This window comes from Trichoderma atroviride, chromosome 5, assembly GCF_020647795.1.
Source record: "Trichoderma atroviride chromosome 5, complete sequence".
In the NCBI taxonomy this organism is placed as follows: Eukaryota; Fungi; Ascomycota; class Sordariomycetes; order Hypocreales; family Hypocreaceae; genus Trichoderma; species Trichoderma atroviride.
In genome coordinates this window covers 3695536-3712265 of record NC_089404.1, presented here as the reverse complement: position 1 = coordinate 3712265, position 16730 = coordinate 3695536, and the positions used below count along the sequence as shown (strand labels likewise).

Below are 16730 nucleotides of genomic sequence, written 5' to 3'. Positions count from 1 at the left end.
CAAGCGCTCAGACCTCGGTAGCCAACGTCTCGATTACTGATACGCACATTTACCTTGCCCATCCAATGAGAATCACCCCACGGGGAATGGGTAGGCGTTTGGACACCGGCCGGCAGGCAATCGGTGAGAAACACCAACAGGCCACATGGGGCTCGCCGTGAAAAGTACTCATTACTCAATCTTTGGTGATTTGGCAACTGTGACCGGGCTTTAGGCAAATTGGAGAAAGCCAAGGGGGGAAAACGCCGACACTTGGAGATGATTTGCTCGGCAATAACTGCATTGAAGACAAGACAAAAAGAGGGTAATTAGCCCACCAGTTCCATGCAGATATGCCTGCATCTGCACAGACTAGGACCAGGTCTTCATGCAAAGCATGCAACACGGGCTGCTCTCTACGTATGGGGGTTACATTATCTTATCCTCGAACGCATCCCCATTCGTCATCTGTATGCCCAAGCTCGATCCTTCCGCCAGAGGCCCTTGACATCACTGCAAAGGTCCTCTCAAACTAGATTAGGAAAGATGATGCCTACTTCACGGTGGGTACGTGATGGGAGGATTCAGCGGGAAACAGATTGCGCGATACGACAAACACCGAGACATTTGCTCCAACAAGGCCAGGAAGCAAAGCCCGATGTCATTTTTTTTCTCCTCATTCAGGTCACCGAAATTGTGCAAACTAGCATTACAACGAGTATAGATTCGGGGACGTGAGCAGGGTGAACAGAGCATTAACCCTGCTGTGGCTTCTTTTTTCCTCCCACTCTGTCTCCCACTCTCTCCCACATAGCGGATGATTACACGTCACACCACCAATATTGTGCTGGACACGCCCTCCCGTTCTCTTCTCCCGCCCTGTCTAATCCCATACCTTGTACCTTTTTTGCAAAGAAATCAATGTCCTTTTTTACTGTACGCCTTCATTTATCGAAGAGCAGCTTGTCAGACGCCTATCGATCCATCCCGTCGAGAGAGGCACTTACACAAAGCACGAAATGTCACTCCAAAACACCCCCCCTCTTTCGCTCTTGTCCGTCCCGAAGACTCTCTTACCAATCACTCAGTAATAGCGCAGGCCAAACGGCTTCCGCTAGCCACATTCCCATTCTTTCTTGAAGAAACCCATTACACGGAAGAGAGCAGAGGTTGTGCCAGCTACGAAACACCATGCAAAAGGCCACCCCCCCCCCCCCCCCCCCCCCCTTCCAAAAACTGACACGCAACACGCCCTGCTACCGAGTTGGAGTACCTAGTCTCAAAAAACGCGGGCCACGAAGAATCCAAATTACGTATGTACCGCTCAGAGACCGCGGCGTATGGAGACTGTGGGAAAAACGCCATCTCGGGGGGCTTCGACCAGATCGGTCCATCGCTCCGGGCTGGCCTCTTCACTCGGCCGAATCAGCCCAGCAGAAATCCGTCATGGTGCATGGCTGACTATTGGACTAGGGCTGGGGCAGAAAAGCAAGCAGTGAGTGGCTTGTTTTAGTTTGAGTGGCGAAGGGATGGCACACTAAAAATGAAACAAGAGAGGAGTCAATTATCCAAGGCATGGCTATTTTGCTGTTACAGCGCCAGGGGTTGATTACGAGCATAGCCTTGCCGTGTCACAGAAATGGTTCGCCGATTCCTCAGCCCTATCAGCTCTCTTCGGGGCTTCTTCCTGTTGTTTTTAAATTGATCAATTAATCAGTACCCTGGTTTAATCATATCTCTTCTTATTTTAGATGCAGAGCAAGGGCGGAAGAAATCGGCTTGGCGGCTCCCAGACAGGAAAGTGACCCCGAGCAGCTTTATTGACACTGTATCTCAAAAGAGAAACTTGAAACTCGGCCTAAAAGAAGCTCTTGTAGTTGAGCCAAGCCAACGGCTTCGCTGAATCGGGAAACTAGACGGGATCACGATACAAAAAGTCTTTTTTACAAAAGACACGGAAAAAGAGAATAAACGGCGGGTTATATGATGAGATGGCGTGATGCTTCGTTGCTTGTTTTACGACTCGACCAGTTGCGGACGCTTCGGATGGCCATTTGCTGTTTATGGCAATTTTAGGCATGGCCTCCATAAGCTGGCCTTTGTCCAATGCTCGTATGTCATCAGGCTTCTAGAAGACTTGTCGACCCACGACGACCAGCTTACTGTACATACGTTATATTGAGCGTACTGAGCGTATGGCTTATACAAGTCAGAGGCGTTGCGGAGTGAGAAGAGAGGGTGCTCTCTTGTTGCCACTTGTCAGCAAGCTCCTCTCATGCCGCCATACTTTCCGCTTTTGGGCCTCTGTCCAGCTCCCCATTGTCTGCGTAGGGTTGCTTTGTAATTGCAGAGCACTTACTCAATCCGTATCTCGATGGAGCGAGATGAGAAGTATAATACCTAGTAAATTCATCATAGCATCAGGCTGACCTGACGCTGGCCCGGGCACCCAGATAATCCGACTTACATGGAGTCAGCACACTCGTATGCCCAACAGAGCAGAAGACTTTTATCTCCGGCCACGGAGTTTAGCAGCTGCTGGCTGGAAGGATTCTTGTCCTGCATATTAAACGAGTCTACTTGTATTAGTGTAACTAGTGTATGCACACCGAAAACAGCAAAATCTCGTCAGCAGAGAAAGGAGCTGTACTAAGCAGCCGTAATAAGCAAACGCTGCAAAGCTGAGTCACCCAATGCCCGGCATTACGGCAGAGCTCCGCGGGTATAGTACGGCAGTGCCTTTGTCTCGGGAATACATAAAACGTGCTCTTCGATTGTTGGGTGACCGTTATGGGAGCAGCAGCAGCACCATAAGCTGAGTATAGCAAAAGCCTGGGATGCAACGGTAGCCTTGTGTGTCGAGGCAATATAGGAGCGGAACCTCTTACGGGCGCTCCATTGGCCGTCATCTCGCCTCCCCTTAGAAGGCAGTAGTTACGGTAGTTGCCGAAGCTGAGGGCGTGTTGAATTTGTTTTCCAATTATTAATGCTGGACATCTACTGACCTAATATTTCAGCGTATACTTGCCCAAAACGGCAAACGCAATGAGCTAAAGCACCAGCACCAGCACCCTTTACAAGATGCAGTACCCACTCCCTACTCTGTAGGACACACAATAGCGGAATACAGCAATGGCATCACTAGTAAGAAGTAGTGGTGCTAATTAGCAAGGCTTTGCAAAGCCTAAAGGACCCAAAAAGTGGCCAAAAAGGGACGCGGGATGAAGGTGGCGGCAGCTCTTGCGTGTCAAGAAAGTTTACAAAGCCCAGACCACCACGTGGATGACGGTGTACGCATAAGGCTACTAGCAGCAAAGACTGAAAGACAAAGAGCAGAGTTAGGCCATGCCGAAGAGGCCAAGAAAAGCTTCCAATGTCACTGCGTCATCGAATGGCAATCTGGCTGTTGCATCCCGCATTCCATTCAAGACAAGGCAAAAGCGCTCTAAACGGCGGACCGTGTATTCAGGAGGCGTGCCAGAATAGCAACAACGTGCAAGTAGGAAGCAAGACTTGACGGCCGCACGCCTTATTGGTCCGCAAAAGGGCCGTATAGAAAAAGGCATAACGGCATGGCAAAGAACTCAAAAAGCAACAGACGGCTTTGCGGATACTGTACGTGCCAGTTGTATGTGTGCTTTGAGGCTGAAGACAGCATTGTCTCTTTGTTGCCTTGCCACTCAGATACAGCCTTGAAACAGGGATTATGCGACTTCCGCACCGTTCAAACGGGCATTATTACTCGTCGACTGCGTATTCAGCGCCTTATATACGCAATACGAGTGGCCAACACCAACTCGTCCCCTTTGCGGCTGGTCATCTCACATCTCATTGTCAACAGCCATCTCTTTCTCGGAGCCTGCCTTTCTGGGAAAGTACGTAGCGAATAGCCGGTACCGTTTTACGAAAAGCTCTCAGATCTACTCAAATGCCGTGCCGACAAAATGAAAAGACGTTGAAAAAAAAAAATCTTCATCTTTGCTTCTAAACAGGCTTAGCATGCATGCAACTTTGCCCTGCAACTCTTTCGAAAAGGGCATAACTAGCCCCAAGCTGACGGGCGTTGGTCCAGCCCTGCAGCTCGCTCTCTCGTTCTTTCGCTGAAGATTAAAACCGAAAAGGCCATGTAGACCCTTAAAAAAACGGCTTGAGGTCATTCGATGGGGTTGCTGTAGTGCTTACTTTAGCCCAGCAAACAGAGCCCGCACAACAAAAAAAAATACAGGCGTGGGCAGTTTCTAGCCCTCTTCTCGTTTGTTTCCCTCCCACAAGTAGTAAAAACCTTTTTCCTTTTCGAATATAGATTGCCGCGTGGCATGTCATTCTCGTGTGTCTTTGGCTTCGGGGTCCCGATGAGGCCGTGCCGTCACACGCCGGATCTCGAACGGCACCGAACTTTTTGGCTCCCGGTCTTCAGGGCTCCGGGAACCCCGGCATGGCCTCCGGCTAGTTTTACGTCAAGTCCCGAGACGATGGCTGCATAGTTGAGGTTTGTAATTTCCTTGGATGGAGACTAGAAGGGGGAAAAACACGTTTCTTAGCCGTTGGAGAAACATCAGGAGGGTGATGCTTTTTTGTCATCCGGGCTCAAACATCCAACGCAACACGCCCTGGGAACCCAAATTGCTGCTGCCTAGCGAGAAAAGGGAATGAATGAGCTCCACGGGCGTTTGATGAATTACGGTGTAGGCATTGCGATTAACAGGTCATCAGACGGCCGCGTCCTTTTCCTTTCGGCGCATCCAGCGCGGGCGTGATATCTTCCGGCGCATCACCATCAACTCATCGGCACTCATCATAATCTTACGAGGAAGTGCATCTTTCCGTGCACGGATCTCCTGATGATGGAGGCTTTTCTCCGGGACATCGAGTACGTGTAAGTGACCTTGGGTGAGAAAGCCTTGTGGCAACGATGGGCGTATGTGATGCGATACACGGCATTCCAGAGTATACACATGGCAAAGAGCCTCTCTGCAGGCTGCATGTGCTTGGCGGTCACTGTTTGTATACAAGCTCATCCACAAGCACAAGGACGTGCTATTCCTGCCAAAGAAACTGCCAAAGAATTAGCATCCTGCAGGCACCTTTTTCCTATTCCGCTCCAACATGCTATTCGCTCATTCGCTTTGGGTTACAAGATTCTAATCTGCCGGTGGGAGTCATGCGGGTCACGACCAACACACATGAGCAAATCCACGTGTCTCACAGCCTCCTCATCCTTCATCTGCTCTTCCTCTTTGTGGTATTCTTGCCGACTGGATGGCGGCCCAAGGGAGATGGGATTTTGATCTTTACCGAAAAAGAAATGAAAAGTGAAAAAAAAATCAAAAAAATCGGGAGGATGACGAGGTATTCCCGGGGAGTCGATATAATGTTTCTTGGCCCCCCCTTTCTCATGACGGATATCGCGGTCCGAGGCGCTGAGAGAGAGTCATGGCAGAGACATTCGCAATCCACTGGAAAAATGGAGAGGCTTTTTTGACAGGACCACCGTAACCAGCGAGCCAGCACCGAGACATGGCATGGCATCTTTTTGCGCATATGAAGGGGGGGTCGTTGAAAGACGGCTCTCTTTTTGGTGTTTACTCTGTACATGGCTACTTGTTGCGTACTGTAGACTACTGTACATGACGGAGACGCATTGACGATACCATCTTAGCTGCACTCTGGTGAGTCGTAAGGATGCCAAGCCCTGTCACGGCTACTGCATTTACCCCTCAGCGTCCCAAGAATCTCTGGAGGACCTTGTCTCTCTCTCGGCTTCCCCTAAACGGGAAGAGTTCTGGAAGCCTTCTGGAAACGTTCGATGAGGGGGGGCGTGTAGAAAGAATGGTGGAGGTTTTGCGGGACCCCATATCAGCTAAGCCCAGCAATTGGAGAAGCAGCCCAGGATTCCTTGAACGGAGTCGGTATAGTAGAAGATGTTTTTTTTTTTGCTTGGCATGCAGGAAGCGATACTTTCTCTGGGACAGCATGCACACGCCCCCCTTTTGGGGATCACGCTGAGATCTTTGCGCAACAAGGCAAATGCCCCCAAGAACCTAGTCTGCAAGTTGGCGAGGCCGTGCCGCAAGTCGGCGCGTTTCTCGCTAAAAAGGAACTCGGTGCCCCCCCTCGTTAGTTGGAGGCACGCACTTGTACAAGTAGATGCTATACAGGCATGTCGAGATCCCTCTCTCCCTGCCCAAAAAGGGGGGCCGATTATGACGGCCAACTAATAACTGCTCCATGACTCGAGCCACTGGGGACCCATTTTAGAGAACAGCACAGACATCTTCTTTGCTGGCTTGTCATCATCAAGATGGGGCCCTTTTTTTCTTTTTCAAAACCTCGTGCTTATTACTTATGCCGCCAGCGTATACTGCACACGCATTACCACTAGTAGTAATAATCAAAGCAGCTCGCGGTCCTGTGCCCATACGAGACACAGACGGACGGGCGCACGGCGGCCAGCGAATGTTTACTGCAGGCTGAGCTGGGCGGCCGAACCGAAACGACCGACCCTATCGCCGGCCCAGGGCTCGGCTTTTACAGACGTGCCGTTTGGTGGCCGAGCTGTGAAGGGCTTACTGCTGGGGATGTGCTCGTAGGTAGTGCAAAGAACTGCCTACTGCTTGTAGGACTGCCAAACAGCAGCTCAACTTATATCAGAGGGGCCTTTTAGCTGTATGGCGTGATTATATCAAACCGCAGAAACGAAGCACCATGGCTCTTCTTACACTTGTCCAAGTCGCACAAACAAAAGCCCAAGACACTGCAGTGCATGCTGTGTATCCGGCCACAGGCAGCAAGGCCGTGCTTCTCTCCTCGTCCCGCTATTCGTACGGCTCACCGGCCACGAGGGATCTGCAGATGGGCACAAAGCCTCGTTTGCTTGCTGTGGGCTCTTTTCCCTGGGTAACAGAAATCGTCTCCAGCAACGTTGGTGTGCTGCCGTGACTCCGCGATGACACGAGCTCGACGCACATTGCAAGTATCCCGTAAGGCGTCTTCGCTGCCATGGGGTACCTTGACCCTGCGTACCGGGATTTCTCCCCCAAAGTCCTAGCGGGCGGGAAGGCGACGGCACATGGCTTTTGCTCTTGGCCCTGAGAGTGGAGATGAGGCGCTGCCCCGCTTGGTGGCTTCTTGCCTTGATGCTGTCTCGTTCTTCAGAAGTGCTACAGAGTTGTCCATGTGTGACTGTCTTTGGAATGAGTCAGGGACGAATCTTGAGGCCACAGGAGAGAATGAGGCTCAGCGGTTGAGTGAGACGAGAAGCAAAAGACAACTGCCGAGTTTGCAATTCCAGCCTCGAGTGACAGACAAAGCCTTGGGTCATGCCAGTGACGATGGATGATGACCGGTGACATAGCGAGGCTGTCTGTGCCCTCCTCGCAAATTACGGCTCTGAACGGCATTGCTTTACGCAACAGGTACCCAGGAAACAAAACATGGACAGGCTGTTGGGAACACTGCTAATACGGCTAGGCTTGCGGTCTCTGTATGCTTGGCCAAGCAGTCGAGTATAGACAGCCCAGGGCAGCCCACGAGGCGGATACTAGAGGTTCCTAGACAACAAGTGCCTCGTCCAACCACCACGCCAGATCCCATCCCAGGCTTCAGACCTCTTAGCGCCGGGCTTCACTTACAAGTACCAAAGGAGTCGCTCGGTTACCGGCCGAGCCTATAATTCTGGCCCCTCCCTGGGAGGTGGCAGTGCCAGCAATGATTACTACTGCTACTTCCCTAGTCGTGGCGTGTCTGTCCAATCGTTTATATTACACCTGAATTTACCGCCTTGTGCAGGGAACACACGGGGCTCTCACATGGGCGATTTTCTCCGATGCTTGGCCATGTCTCAATTCCTGGGGAACCAGACCAGCCCAGCCCATCTCACATGTGCTTGGAATATCCAAACTCCGTACAGTACTATTCCCGGCATTCGCTCACGGCGTCTAACCAGAAACGACATGACATGGCAACCAAAGTGCTATGATGTGGTAAGCGGCATACGATATCCAGAACACCACAAGATGCCAAACCGGAGGGATATCCCACTTTCCTCTCCTAGCTGCCTCTTGGTCTCCAGATCAGCCTTGTCGAGATCAGCTGCTACAGTAGCAATTGCTGACAGCAAAAAAGACGGCATTAATGACGATGATGATGCTGATGCCCACCCAGGAGGGGGGTATTCCTAATGCCTCATACCTCATACCACTACTCCCAGCCCATATCGATCCCGAAAGCGCCAGCAGCATTTCCGTCCTCATCCCATGGGACCATACCAAATATGCTACTATCTCAGCACAAACCATGCTGCCCCCGAAATGATCATCACGGCAACATACGCAAAAACAAAGAGTTCCATGTGTAAATCGCGTGCTTTTCCCATCCCTTGCATCTACATTTTCGGGTAAGCCTCCGAGCTTAGCCCACCCAAGCCGCGACAGAAAACGCGAAAGAGCGAAGCCACGGGATGAAGCGTGAGATGAAAGAAGCAAGTTCAAAGCCAAGAAACTCGTCTAGCGAATCAATGTGTCCCATTCGTAAAACACACGAATCAGCAGCTAGAGATTCAGCCATCCCGATCTACGATGGCGCTACTTCTTACCAGGGGCCCCATTTCTTTTTCCTCTCTCTCTCATTTCTAACAATACCGATGGTCTGAACCGTCATCACACAGTCCCTTGGCCCCAGTCTTTTTTTTTTTTTTAAACTTGTCCCTTTTTTTTCCTTTGTGAAACCTTGTGTGTAGTAAGTAGCGCGCGCTCCCTGGATGTTGGAAAAAGCCATGCAACGAGATCACAAATTACTATACATAAGCATCAAGCCAAACGCTGGGGGAGGCTTGGTGCTAGGCTCCAACGGCCTGTGCGAAACAATCAACAAGCCCAGGGGCGTTCGCACCAGACGGTACCGGCGTGTACCTTTACTCGCCTATACTAACTTACAAGTTTCATTACTATACAGGCCGAGAGACCATCATACACCCCCCACCTACCGACAGCCCGAATATCCGGGCGTCCTGCTGTTTTTCAGCCGCAGGGTACACGAAACAGTAGCAAAAAGCTCAGCTTGCCGATCCCGTAGTCACTCCCCCTCCATTATTGGCTTAAGGTTGGGGGAAAAGACCCTCGATGACCTGCGATATGAACGATACTTGTAAGGCTGACCCCCCCCAATCCAGCCTCGCGAGTAAGAAACGCAGCCCTACAAGGGCTTGCATGACTCCTACATGGAGCTAGCTTTGCGTAGTCTTCCTTTGCTTTGAGTACCTAGGTACTCCTTACTACTCATATGATAGCTCTCAACGATGAAAATCCCTTCCATTCTGTAATTTTCCTAAACGTATACGACGAGACTATCTGCCAACTTACAAACGCGTAACAAGTGTGGCTCGGAGGGCTGTTCAGTTTCGGACCAGAGCTCCGGGATATTAATTAACCTTGGCGGTACGCAATATAACTTACATGCCCTTGTCTTTGCCACTGGCCGCAGGGCCAAGCTTTTCTTTTTTTGTCACATCTTATAAGTGACAACGGAACCGCGGAGGGGGAGTGAACTGAAGCGAAAGGGCTCATTAATTTCCACGACATACACGTATACACTACTCCTAGTGCATGGTTCCCGTATATCAACTATATTTGTTCTTGTCTACTTCCTTACCGCTGGCCCGGACTAGGTCCATGGTAGGATTCGCCCATCTTTTTTTGGTAACCCTTTTCCCATCAATTGGGGCTTAATATCCGAACCCTGCTGGGGTAAGATTTGAGAAGGCAGTGGAAAGATAAAAAAAAAATGACAAACAAGGCAGATCTATTAATCAAAAGGAAAGCAACGCAGCCCTGGCGATGAATGCTACCCTACCAACGTCACTTGGCCTTGCCGGTTGGACGATCTCACAAACTATCCCACACCAACATCAACACGCAGGGCCCAAGAAACATAAAAACCGCATCTCCGCATACTAGACAGCATCCACTTTATTTTTTGGTTCTTTTCATTTCCTTCAGCTCCCGATAGCTTCGAGCTGAACCAACGGGAAGCGATGATCCTGAATAAAAAATAAAAAAAGCCCCCTTATTACACTCCCTCCCGTATTCCTCAAAGACGTGCTTGTTAGCTTTTCAGCACGTAAGCTCTTGTTCTTGCGCTAGGCCGTTCAGCTCGGCTTCAGCCCCAACGAAAATCCACCTGCCGAGCAAACGCCACCAAGAAGTTTGCCGTATCAACGGGGGGGGGTTGTTAGATTACAAGTAGATTACGCGCACTCTCCATGACATCGTATTAAAAAATGAAAAGAAAGGGCACCCTCACTCCCCATAGTTTTGGGTTGGAATCGTCCGGCTAAGCACGTGTAAAATAAAACAAAGTGGGCAATTGCCCTACAGCCCCAGCCCGGCCATGCTCATACAACGTGGATATCCGTAAGAAGAGGGGGGGTAAAAGAAAAACGGCGGTGCGGGGGATGAGCTGCTAGCATTTACTTGCCCAGTATTAACTAGCAGTAAGTAGCAGCACGCCTTTATCAGCTATTAGGAAGCACAAGAGCAGAATCAAGTTTCCCGTTTCGGGTCCGAGACAAGCCCCGAAGCCGCGCCGGTCTCGCTCTATCTTCTTGCCTTTATCCATCTTAATTCTCCCTATCTGTTCACCTATCGGCTTTGCTTTTCGGTGGATAGCCAAGACGTATAGGGCGCAGAACCGCAGAAACCAATGAGTAACGCCAAGACAATCACGGACCAGTGTAGATAATCAATTATCCCTTTTCGCTTCTCTCTGCCGTCTTGGCATTGCCACAAGCAGCTATTTGCACGAGCCTATATAGTAGACACAAGTACGCCTAATAGCAAGTAGGCCATTCCCGCTTACCGAGCCCTCAACGGAGCGAGGCTTGACTTTCAGCCCAACATGTCATTTCGCAACTCCAAGCCCTGTGGGACCTCGTCCACCATTAGAACCATAGCAGCGGCGTCCATCTTTTTTTAGGTTATTGGTGGAGATGCAAGCGAAGCCAGAGAAGCGCAGCTAGGAACAACGGCTCCAACTCAGTTTTCCATCTCAGCCTACCGCGGCTTACCTACGTCTGCCACCGTTTAGATTTCAGACCGTCGGCGCACAATAGCTCTGTAACAGGTAACTATCGTCAGACAAACAGACGGATGCTTACTTATCCAGCCCCAAAGTGTGGATACTCGCCGCTGTATCGGATCATCATTTAGGACATCACCAAAATACCTACAACATCTACCACTCAAAAAAATCTCCCATGGTACATAGAAGAATGATTAAGCGATCGGGATCAATGGAGCTATGGCAGCCTTACCTTTTTGCAGACTATCCCAAGTCCTCCCATCCTCTAGTCAGTAAAAATTGCTCATTGCTCGCTTGTACCCGTTTTGTCTCTGCCCAATAACGCAATGCCCTTTGACAACCCCATCCTACCAGGTTAAAAAAGAAAAATGCAATCAATAAAATGAATAAAAACTCGTGTCATCAACGCACTCAGATGCTTCCATTCACATCCCATTAGTAATGCCGCCGCTGCAGCCACCATCGCCAAACAAGCTCTTAGTAACCCTGTAGTCGTGCGAACATACATATCTTCAAATGCACCCCTCTAGCTCGATCCCGACTCATAAAGGAAAGAAGGGAAAAAAAGGACAAAAAGGGCCATTAGTGGAAATGATTGAGTCGTACCCGTTGGGTCTCGCAGGATAAACCGAAAAGGTCGAGAAAAAGAAGACCAGGGCGTGCATGTCCGAACCCGTCCGTCCTGCCCCGACTTCATCCTTCTTTTTATGCTTGAGTCTTTTTTTCTCCTTTGGGGAATCAACTTGTATAATTCCGTAACCCCCCTTCCTTCCAGAGGCGTGGTGAGGTGGCACTCCCAAATCTTGCCGGGGAGGGGGGGGACTCGTTTCCAATTAGGAAGCATCCCTACATCGCCCTCTCCAGCCGTCACCACTTAGATATACAGGCTTATTCATATGAGCAGCATATACAGCCAGTCACGAGTACTTACAGAATCTACTGCCTGACCCATACCCGCACCCGAACCCGACAGTTTGGGTCGCCGTTAATTAGGAGGGGCCCTAACCCTCCGACGAGTCGAAAGGCATGTATACTAATGCCTCGATGCAGCAATTTTTGAAGGAGCCGGGACAGCAAATCCAGAAAGCATGCCCAGAAGCATGGGCCGACGCTGTCCCGGCGTTACATTCAACGCGGGAAGATGCTCCATTTTCGCAAAGGATGGAAGGATTGAGGGGCCGTCCTCATCGCTGGCCCCCCCTTGGGACTGGAACCCTTTTCCCATCTCCGGAACGGGACCACGGCGGTGCCCCATCCTCCGTATAAGCATGCCGGCATCTCGTCCACTGCCCAGGTCAAGCGATCTACTCACGAGGAGCGCTGAAGTGAGATGTGACAGCAGTCCAAGCCTGGTAGGGCACGAGATAGGTCGATGGAAGTGCAAGCTGCCCTCTGCGCATTTGCACGCCAACGCACTTAGTTCATCACTCCCGCCTCGCGTGCGGAGTAATCCCGCATGGCATGTCGCCTGTTGGATCGAAAGCCTCCGTTAGCACGTCGTTTCTTCTCCGTTTAGCTGCTGTAGCGTGCGGAGCAGTGCGTGGTAGCGCAACGCCATGGCACGATATACAAGTAGGTCTGGTCCAACAAGCAGCCCTACATACGGAGCATCAGCCAACACGTTGGAGGCTACCCTGCATCTGTTCTAGATTAGCACGGCGAACAAACAGCCACGGCATTCATGTCGCTTCTGTTGGTCGATCAATGACGCGAGTAGGTAGCATCGTATGAGGTTCTTTTGTTGGGCCGTCCATTCCCCTCGTCTCTTTTTCATGCCGACTCATAATCGTCTGTCGTCGGACGGCGTGTATCCGAAGAAGACGTATATCTAGATTGCCAAAACCAGACAGTAGTGGTGGATTACTTCCACTACCAATCTGAGGCAATCTATACGAGCACCAAATCTGGACTGTAGTGCGTTATACCTGACCCGTATATCCGTTATAGTTAAGCGAGTTTGAGGGACACAGATCCGCACCAAGCTTGCCTATCATGCCAAATGGCAAACCTCGATATACATACCGCCATGGTAGCGACATCATACTCGCACGCCCATACCATAGATACAACCTGGCAAATCCAACTCAAATGGGCTCAAGGGAGATACCGAAAAATGTCCACGCAGGACAGCACAGAATGAGGGGCTTTGATGCCACCACCATTGGATCCAGGGCCCGCATGAGCCAGAGTGACTCTCAAGATGTCATCTTCATTACCGTAGGGCAAGAAAAAAAGGAGCCCAAATATTTCCGGCCACACCTTCGCACGGATGTAAATCCTTCCTGCGGAAACCTCCGCCAGCGAATCCGACGGAAATAAACAATGTCGCTCGTGGGCAATATATTAGATGCTGTCGTATAACGTGGCAGGATTTCGTGAGTTGGTCCTGTTCTACCCCTCGCTGGCCCTGCTAGGTATACTGCTCGGTAGTATCTTCTTACACATGCCAGATGCGGCAGCCTCTGAGCCCCTTGCGTCGGGAAATAGCAATGATGAAAATCGGCGCTTTTTTTGAGTCTTTCCCCCCGCTCCACGGAAATAGCAATCAAGGGTTGCAGCCCGGCCTGATATTGAGAGATAACAAGTCAAACAGCGTTACTATCTGAGCGTTGACCATCTCCCAGGTAGACAGCTCGCTCTCATACAGTATGCACTGCAAACTGTATACGGCATCGGGCTAGCAAATCGGGCTGTGCTGATCAAGTCTGAGCAAGGGGCATGCCGCTCTAGACGCTTCCAAAACAGGCAGCAGTTTTACAGTATGCCACAGCAATTCACCGAAGCAATTCAGCGAAGCAACTTTGTAGTCCTGGCCATGGCGCTGGCCAGAGAATCCCACCGCTGAGGTTCCTGCTTAACCCCTGCCCCTTCCTCAAGACCTCTTGTCTCTCAAAGAGACAGCCCATCCTCTCAGCCTCCCAACTGGAAATGAGAGCCAGATAGCCAGCTGGAAAGGGAAAGCGAGCTATGCGAGGCGCTCTGTGCGCGGAAACCAAACCAATATAGGTAAACGGGCAAGTATCTGCGAATGTGCCAAGGCGGTCACTATTCCGCTGGAGCTTCCAATGCTATTACTAGTAGTGTTGCTCTCCTTCAGCCCTGTGGCTGCTGGCCCTACAGCAGCCGCGCACTTACAGCCGCGCGCACTCATGCACCCCCCTTTGGGTGAGAAAAGCGGAAGCCGAGAGACAGAATCGGAAAAGCGAAGGAAACTGCTGTTAGTGGTTGGGAAAGGGTCTCCTCTGCCGTCCAAGCCCAGGGAATGGGGCAGCCTCTGCCATGGCCGCCAGCCAATCAGCCGGGTCTGTCATATTGGCTCCCTCACACGCCCCGAGGCCCACCGAGAGCAGAGGAGTACAGTACTAGTACAAGTACAGCTTGGGGAGGAAAAGGGCAAGGAGAGTACAAAGTACTTGCTTGTACCGACTTGAGTTAGCAAGGGCAGCGATGTTGCCTGCTAGCTCATGTACGTGTGATGTATCTGTCGTAGGCACGAGCTCGAGTCTCCATCCTGCAAAGCCCTACAGCAGGGCTGCTTTAACTCGATTGGGTGGCAGAATTGGCCTAACCCTCATCAACGCAGATTCGCCCCTCTCATCTAGCTGGAGCATGCTTGGAGGGGCTGAAGCCAGGGAACCGCGGCGAGGGACCTTGGGACCTATCAGCGAGCTCCACCCCCAGGCTCGGACCCGAGGCATTCTCGTCCACATCCTTTGTCCGCATGGATCGGCCTATAGGGCCTCATGCTTGCGTACGGTTAGTGCCCAGCCAGCTGAACTATTGCTTGGGTAGGAGCCAATGCTTCCTAGAAGAAGTCATCACGGCAGGCCAAGGGGTAGAAGAGAAACACAAGGCATACATACGCACACGCAGCGAATGAGAAACACAGCAGGGAGCCACATGACCGCCGTCTCCTGCGCCAAAATCATCCTCCCCAGAGCGCCCAGCCGAGATTGGTACTGTCTTACTCACCCTCCTTACTGCCGCCCCTTTGCTGATAGCTCAACGCCGTACAACACGTTATTTGATAGTGCGCGCGCACATGCGGTCAAATTCTCCGTCGACATCCTTAAATTCAACCTCAGCTCGGCTTTAGGGAGCCTGGGCAAGGGCGGCAGTCTGGGAGATTCCGTCGCCTTTAATCCGTTTATGGCATGAAGCTCATGCCGCTTTGGGTCTCCTTCTCCGCAAATTCGCCTCGCTGCTTACTGTACAGCACAGATGTAAGTTGGTAGGGCAGCGTCGTCAGAATACCCAACTCTGTCTCAGCTCACCATCTGGTGCGAGTCAAGACCCAGTCACCGTGGCAAATCTTGCCAGCCGCAATGCCATCATCATACCTCAAATCCGACCTGGTTGTTGCAACCATCCGCCAGGACGGCAGACGCACTGCGCAATTGCCTGCATGGGATGCAGGCAGGGAACTTGTCAAGAACCTCGTTAGTCCGCCACGCAAGAACCCAAGCCACACACACCCGACAGTGCATAATCGCCTCTAAGCCTGGAATGGGATGATATCCCGGGCCGCATTGTTATCAAACTCCCTGAATAAGCTGGACATTTCATTCTGTTAATGAAAGAGAACCAAAAAAAGCTGCCAAGAGCCTAATAGGACTGGCCCAAGTATGTACTTACTGCAAAGCTGCCCAGCTCCTCTGCAGATATCGTCATCAAATGACAGCGCAGTCTGACTAGCGACAACTAGCGAAATAGTCATTCTTGCGCCCGCGGCTCGACGTCTTCACCGCTGCCAGAAGCCCTTCATTCAACGTGTACTCGTGTACTCGTGGTTCAGCGGTGGTGCGACAATGGTTCGATGGATGATGGCAGATGCAATCATGAGTTGATCTGGCCTTTGCCCGCAGGGTGTGCAGCGCTCGCCTTGCCTCCCAGTCGCGCTCCATGTCTCATCTCTAAGACTTCGACCGCCCGCAGTAGGACCGACGTACTCAGAGCCCAGTACAGTAGACCGAGAGACTAAGATCTTCAGGGGGTATCTTGCATCGGAAGGGATACAGCAGGCGATCTGACGCTAGGCAATCCGATTCTCTGCATTGTGCTCCGTACCAAGGAAAACAGAACGAGGCCAGACGCATAAGCCAGTCCCAAGGGCCAAGGGATTCTGGCTAGCCATGGCATTTCCGCGCTCCAACATGCCAATGCTAAGCGATCGGAGGACATGTACACTTGAAGATGCACTCTCCGGTGTACGCCCCCACATACTTCGGACCGCATGGGATGGGGCTTATCATTCTTTTCCCAACCAACTTCCGATGCCCACCTGAAGCCCTTAGTTGACGGGGCCATGGGAGCTCCTCTCTTTTTAGCAACACACAATATGTGGGGAACCCCAAACTTCATATCGGCATTGGTGTCCTTTTTCTCCCTATTAATCATGGGCTAAAGCTGGTTTGATTCTCCCTGATTGCCTGTACCGGCTTAGTCCTCAGAACGAATCGACAGACCGCCGTCTAGAATGCTTCTAGCGCTCTTCGCTAAGCCGTATGCCATCTAGCCTGTCCATCGGGTTTGCCAGATAACCGGGCCATGCTGTCATTCTTCGCCCGCTGTCGTCACGGCTGTCTTGACTCTTGCGTCCTAGTTGCCATTTGAAACGCGGTCGCTTCCGCGAATCCTTTGTGCCGTGTCGCATATACTTGTACTTGTAGGACGCA

The 16730-nt window shown here is 51.3% G+C and overlaps 7 protein-coding genes across 7 annotated transcripts; 6 read left to right on the top strand and 1 right to left on the bottom strand.

Annotated features, from left to right (window-relative positions):
* Positions 1 to 525: 525 nt before the first annotated feature.
* Positions 526 to 3134, top strand: TrAtP1_010470 (uncharacterized protein; the record flags this gene model as incomplete). Its single annotated transcript, XM_066114727.1, has 2 exons — positions 526 to 546; positions 2997 to 3134. 2 exons carry the CDS (start codon positions 526 to 528, stop codon positions 3132 to 3134), a joined length of 159 nt encoding a protein of 52 aa, XP_065970824.1.
* A 1554-nt stretch (positions 3135 to 4688) lies between these two features.
* On the bottom strand, positions 4689 to 4997 carry TrAtP1_010469 (uncharacterized protein; the record flags this gene model as incomplete). The annotated part of the gene is made up of 1 exon (XM_066114726.1): positions 4689 to 4997. One exon carries the CDS (start codon positions 4995 to 4997, stop codon positions 4689 to 4691), a length of 309 nt encoding a protein of 102 aa, XP_065970823.1.
* A 1687-nt stretch (positions 4998 to 6684) lies between these two features.
* On the top strand, positions 6685 to 7651 carry TrAtP1_010468 (uncharacterized protein; the record flags this gene model as incomplete). The annotated part of the gene is made up of 3 exons (XM_066114725.1): positions 6685 to 6904; positions 7334 to 7394; positions 7450 to 7651. 3 exons carry the CDS (start codon positions 6685 to 6687, stop codon positions 7649 to 7651), a joined length of 483 nt encoding a protein of 160 aa, XP_065970822.1.
* Positions 7652 to 7814: 163 nt separating this feature from the next.
* Positions 7815 to 8159, top strand: TrAtP1_010467 (uncharacterized protein; the record flags this gene model as incomplete). The annotated part of the gene is made up of 1 exon (XM_066114724.1): positions 7815 to 8159. One exon carries the CDS (start codon positions 7815 to 7817, stop codon positions 8157 to 8159), a length of 345 nt encoding a protein of 114 aa, XP_065970821.1.
* Positions 8160 to 13047: 4888 nt separating this feature from the next.
* On the top strand, positions 13048 to 13374 carry TrAtP1_010466 (uncharacterized protein; the record flags this gene model as incomplete). The annotated part of the gene is made up of 1 exon (XM_014089700.1): positions 13048 to 13374. The coding sequence occupies one exon, from the start codon at positions 13048 to 13050 to the stop codon at positions 13372 to 13374; it is 327 nt and encodes a 108-aa protein (XP_013945175.1).
* A 1479-nt stretch (positions 13375 to 14853) lies between these two features.
* TrAtP1_010465 (uncharacterized protein) lies at positions 14854 to 15213 on the top strand (the record flags this gene model as incomplete). Its single annotated transcript, XM_066114723.1, has 1 exon — positions 14854 to 15213. The coding sequence occupies one exon, from the start codon at positions 14854 to 14856 to the stop codon at positions 15211 to 15213; it is 360 nt and encodes a 119-aa protein (XP_065970820.1).
* Positions 15214 to 15380: 167 nt separating this feature from the next.
* TrAtP1_010464 (uncharacterized protein) lies at positions 15381 to 15554 on the top strand (the record flags this gene model as incomplete). The annotated part of the gene is made up of 1 exon (XM_066114722.1): positions 15381 to 15554. One exon carries the CDS (start codon positions 15381 to 15383, stop codon positions 15552 to 15554), a length of 174 nt encoding a protein of 57 aa, XP_065970819.1.
* Between the last annotated feature and the right edge of the window lie 1176 nt (positions 15555 to 16730).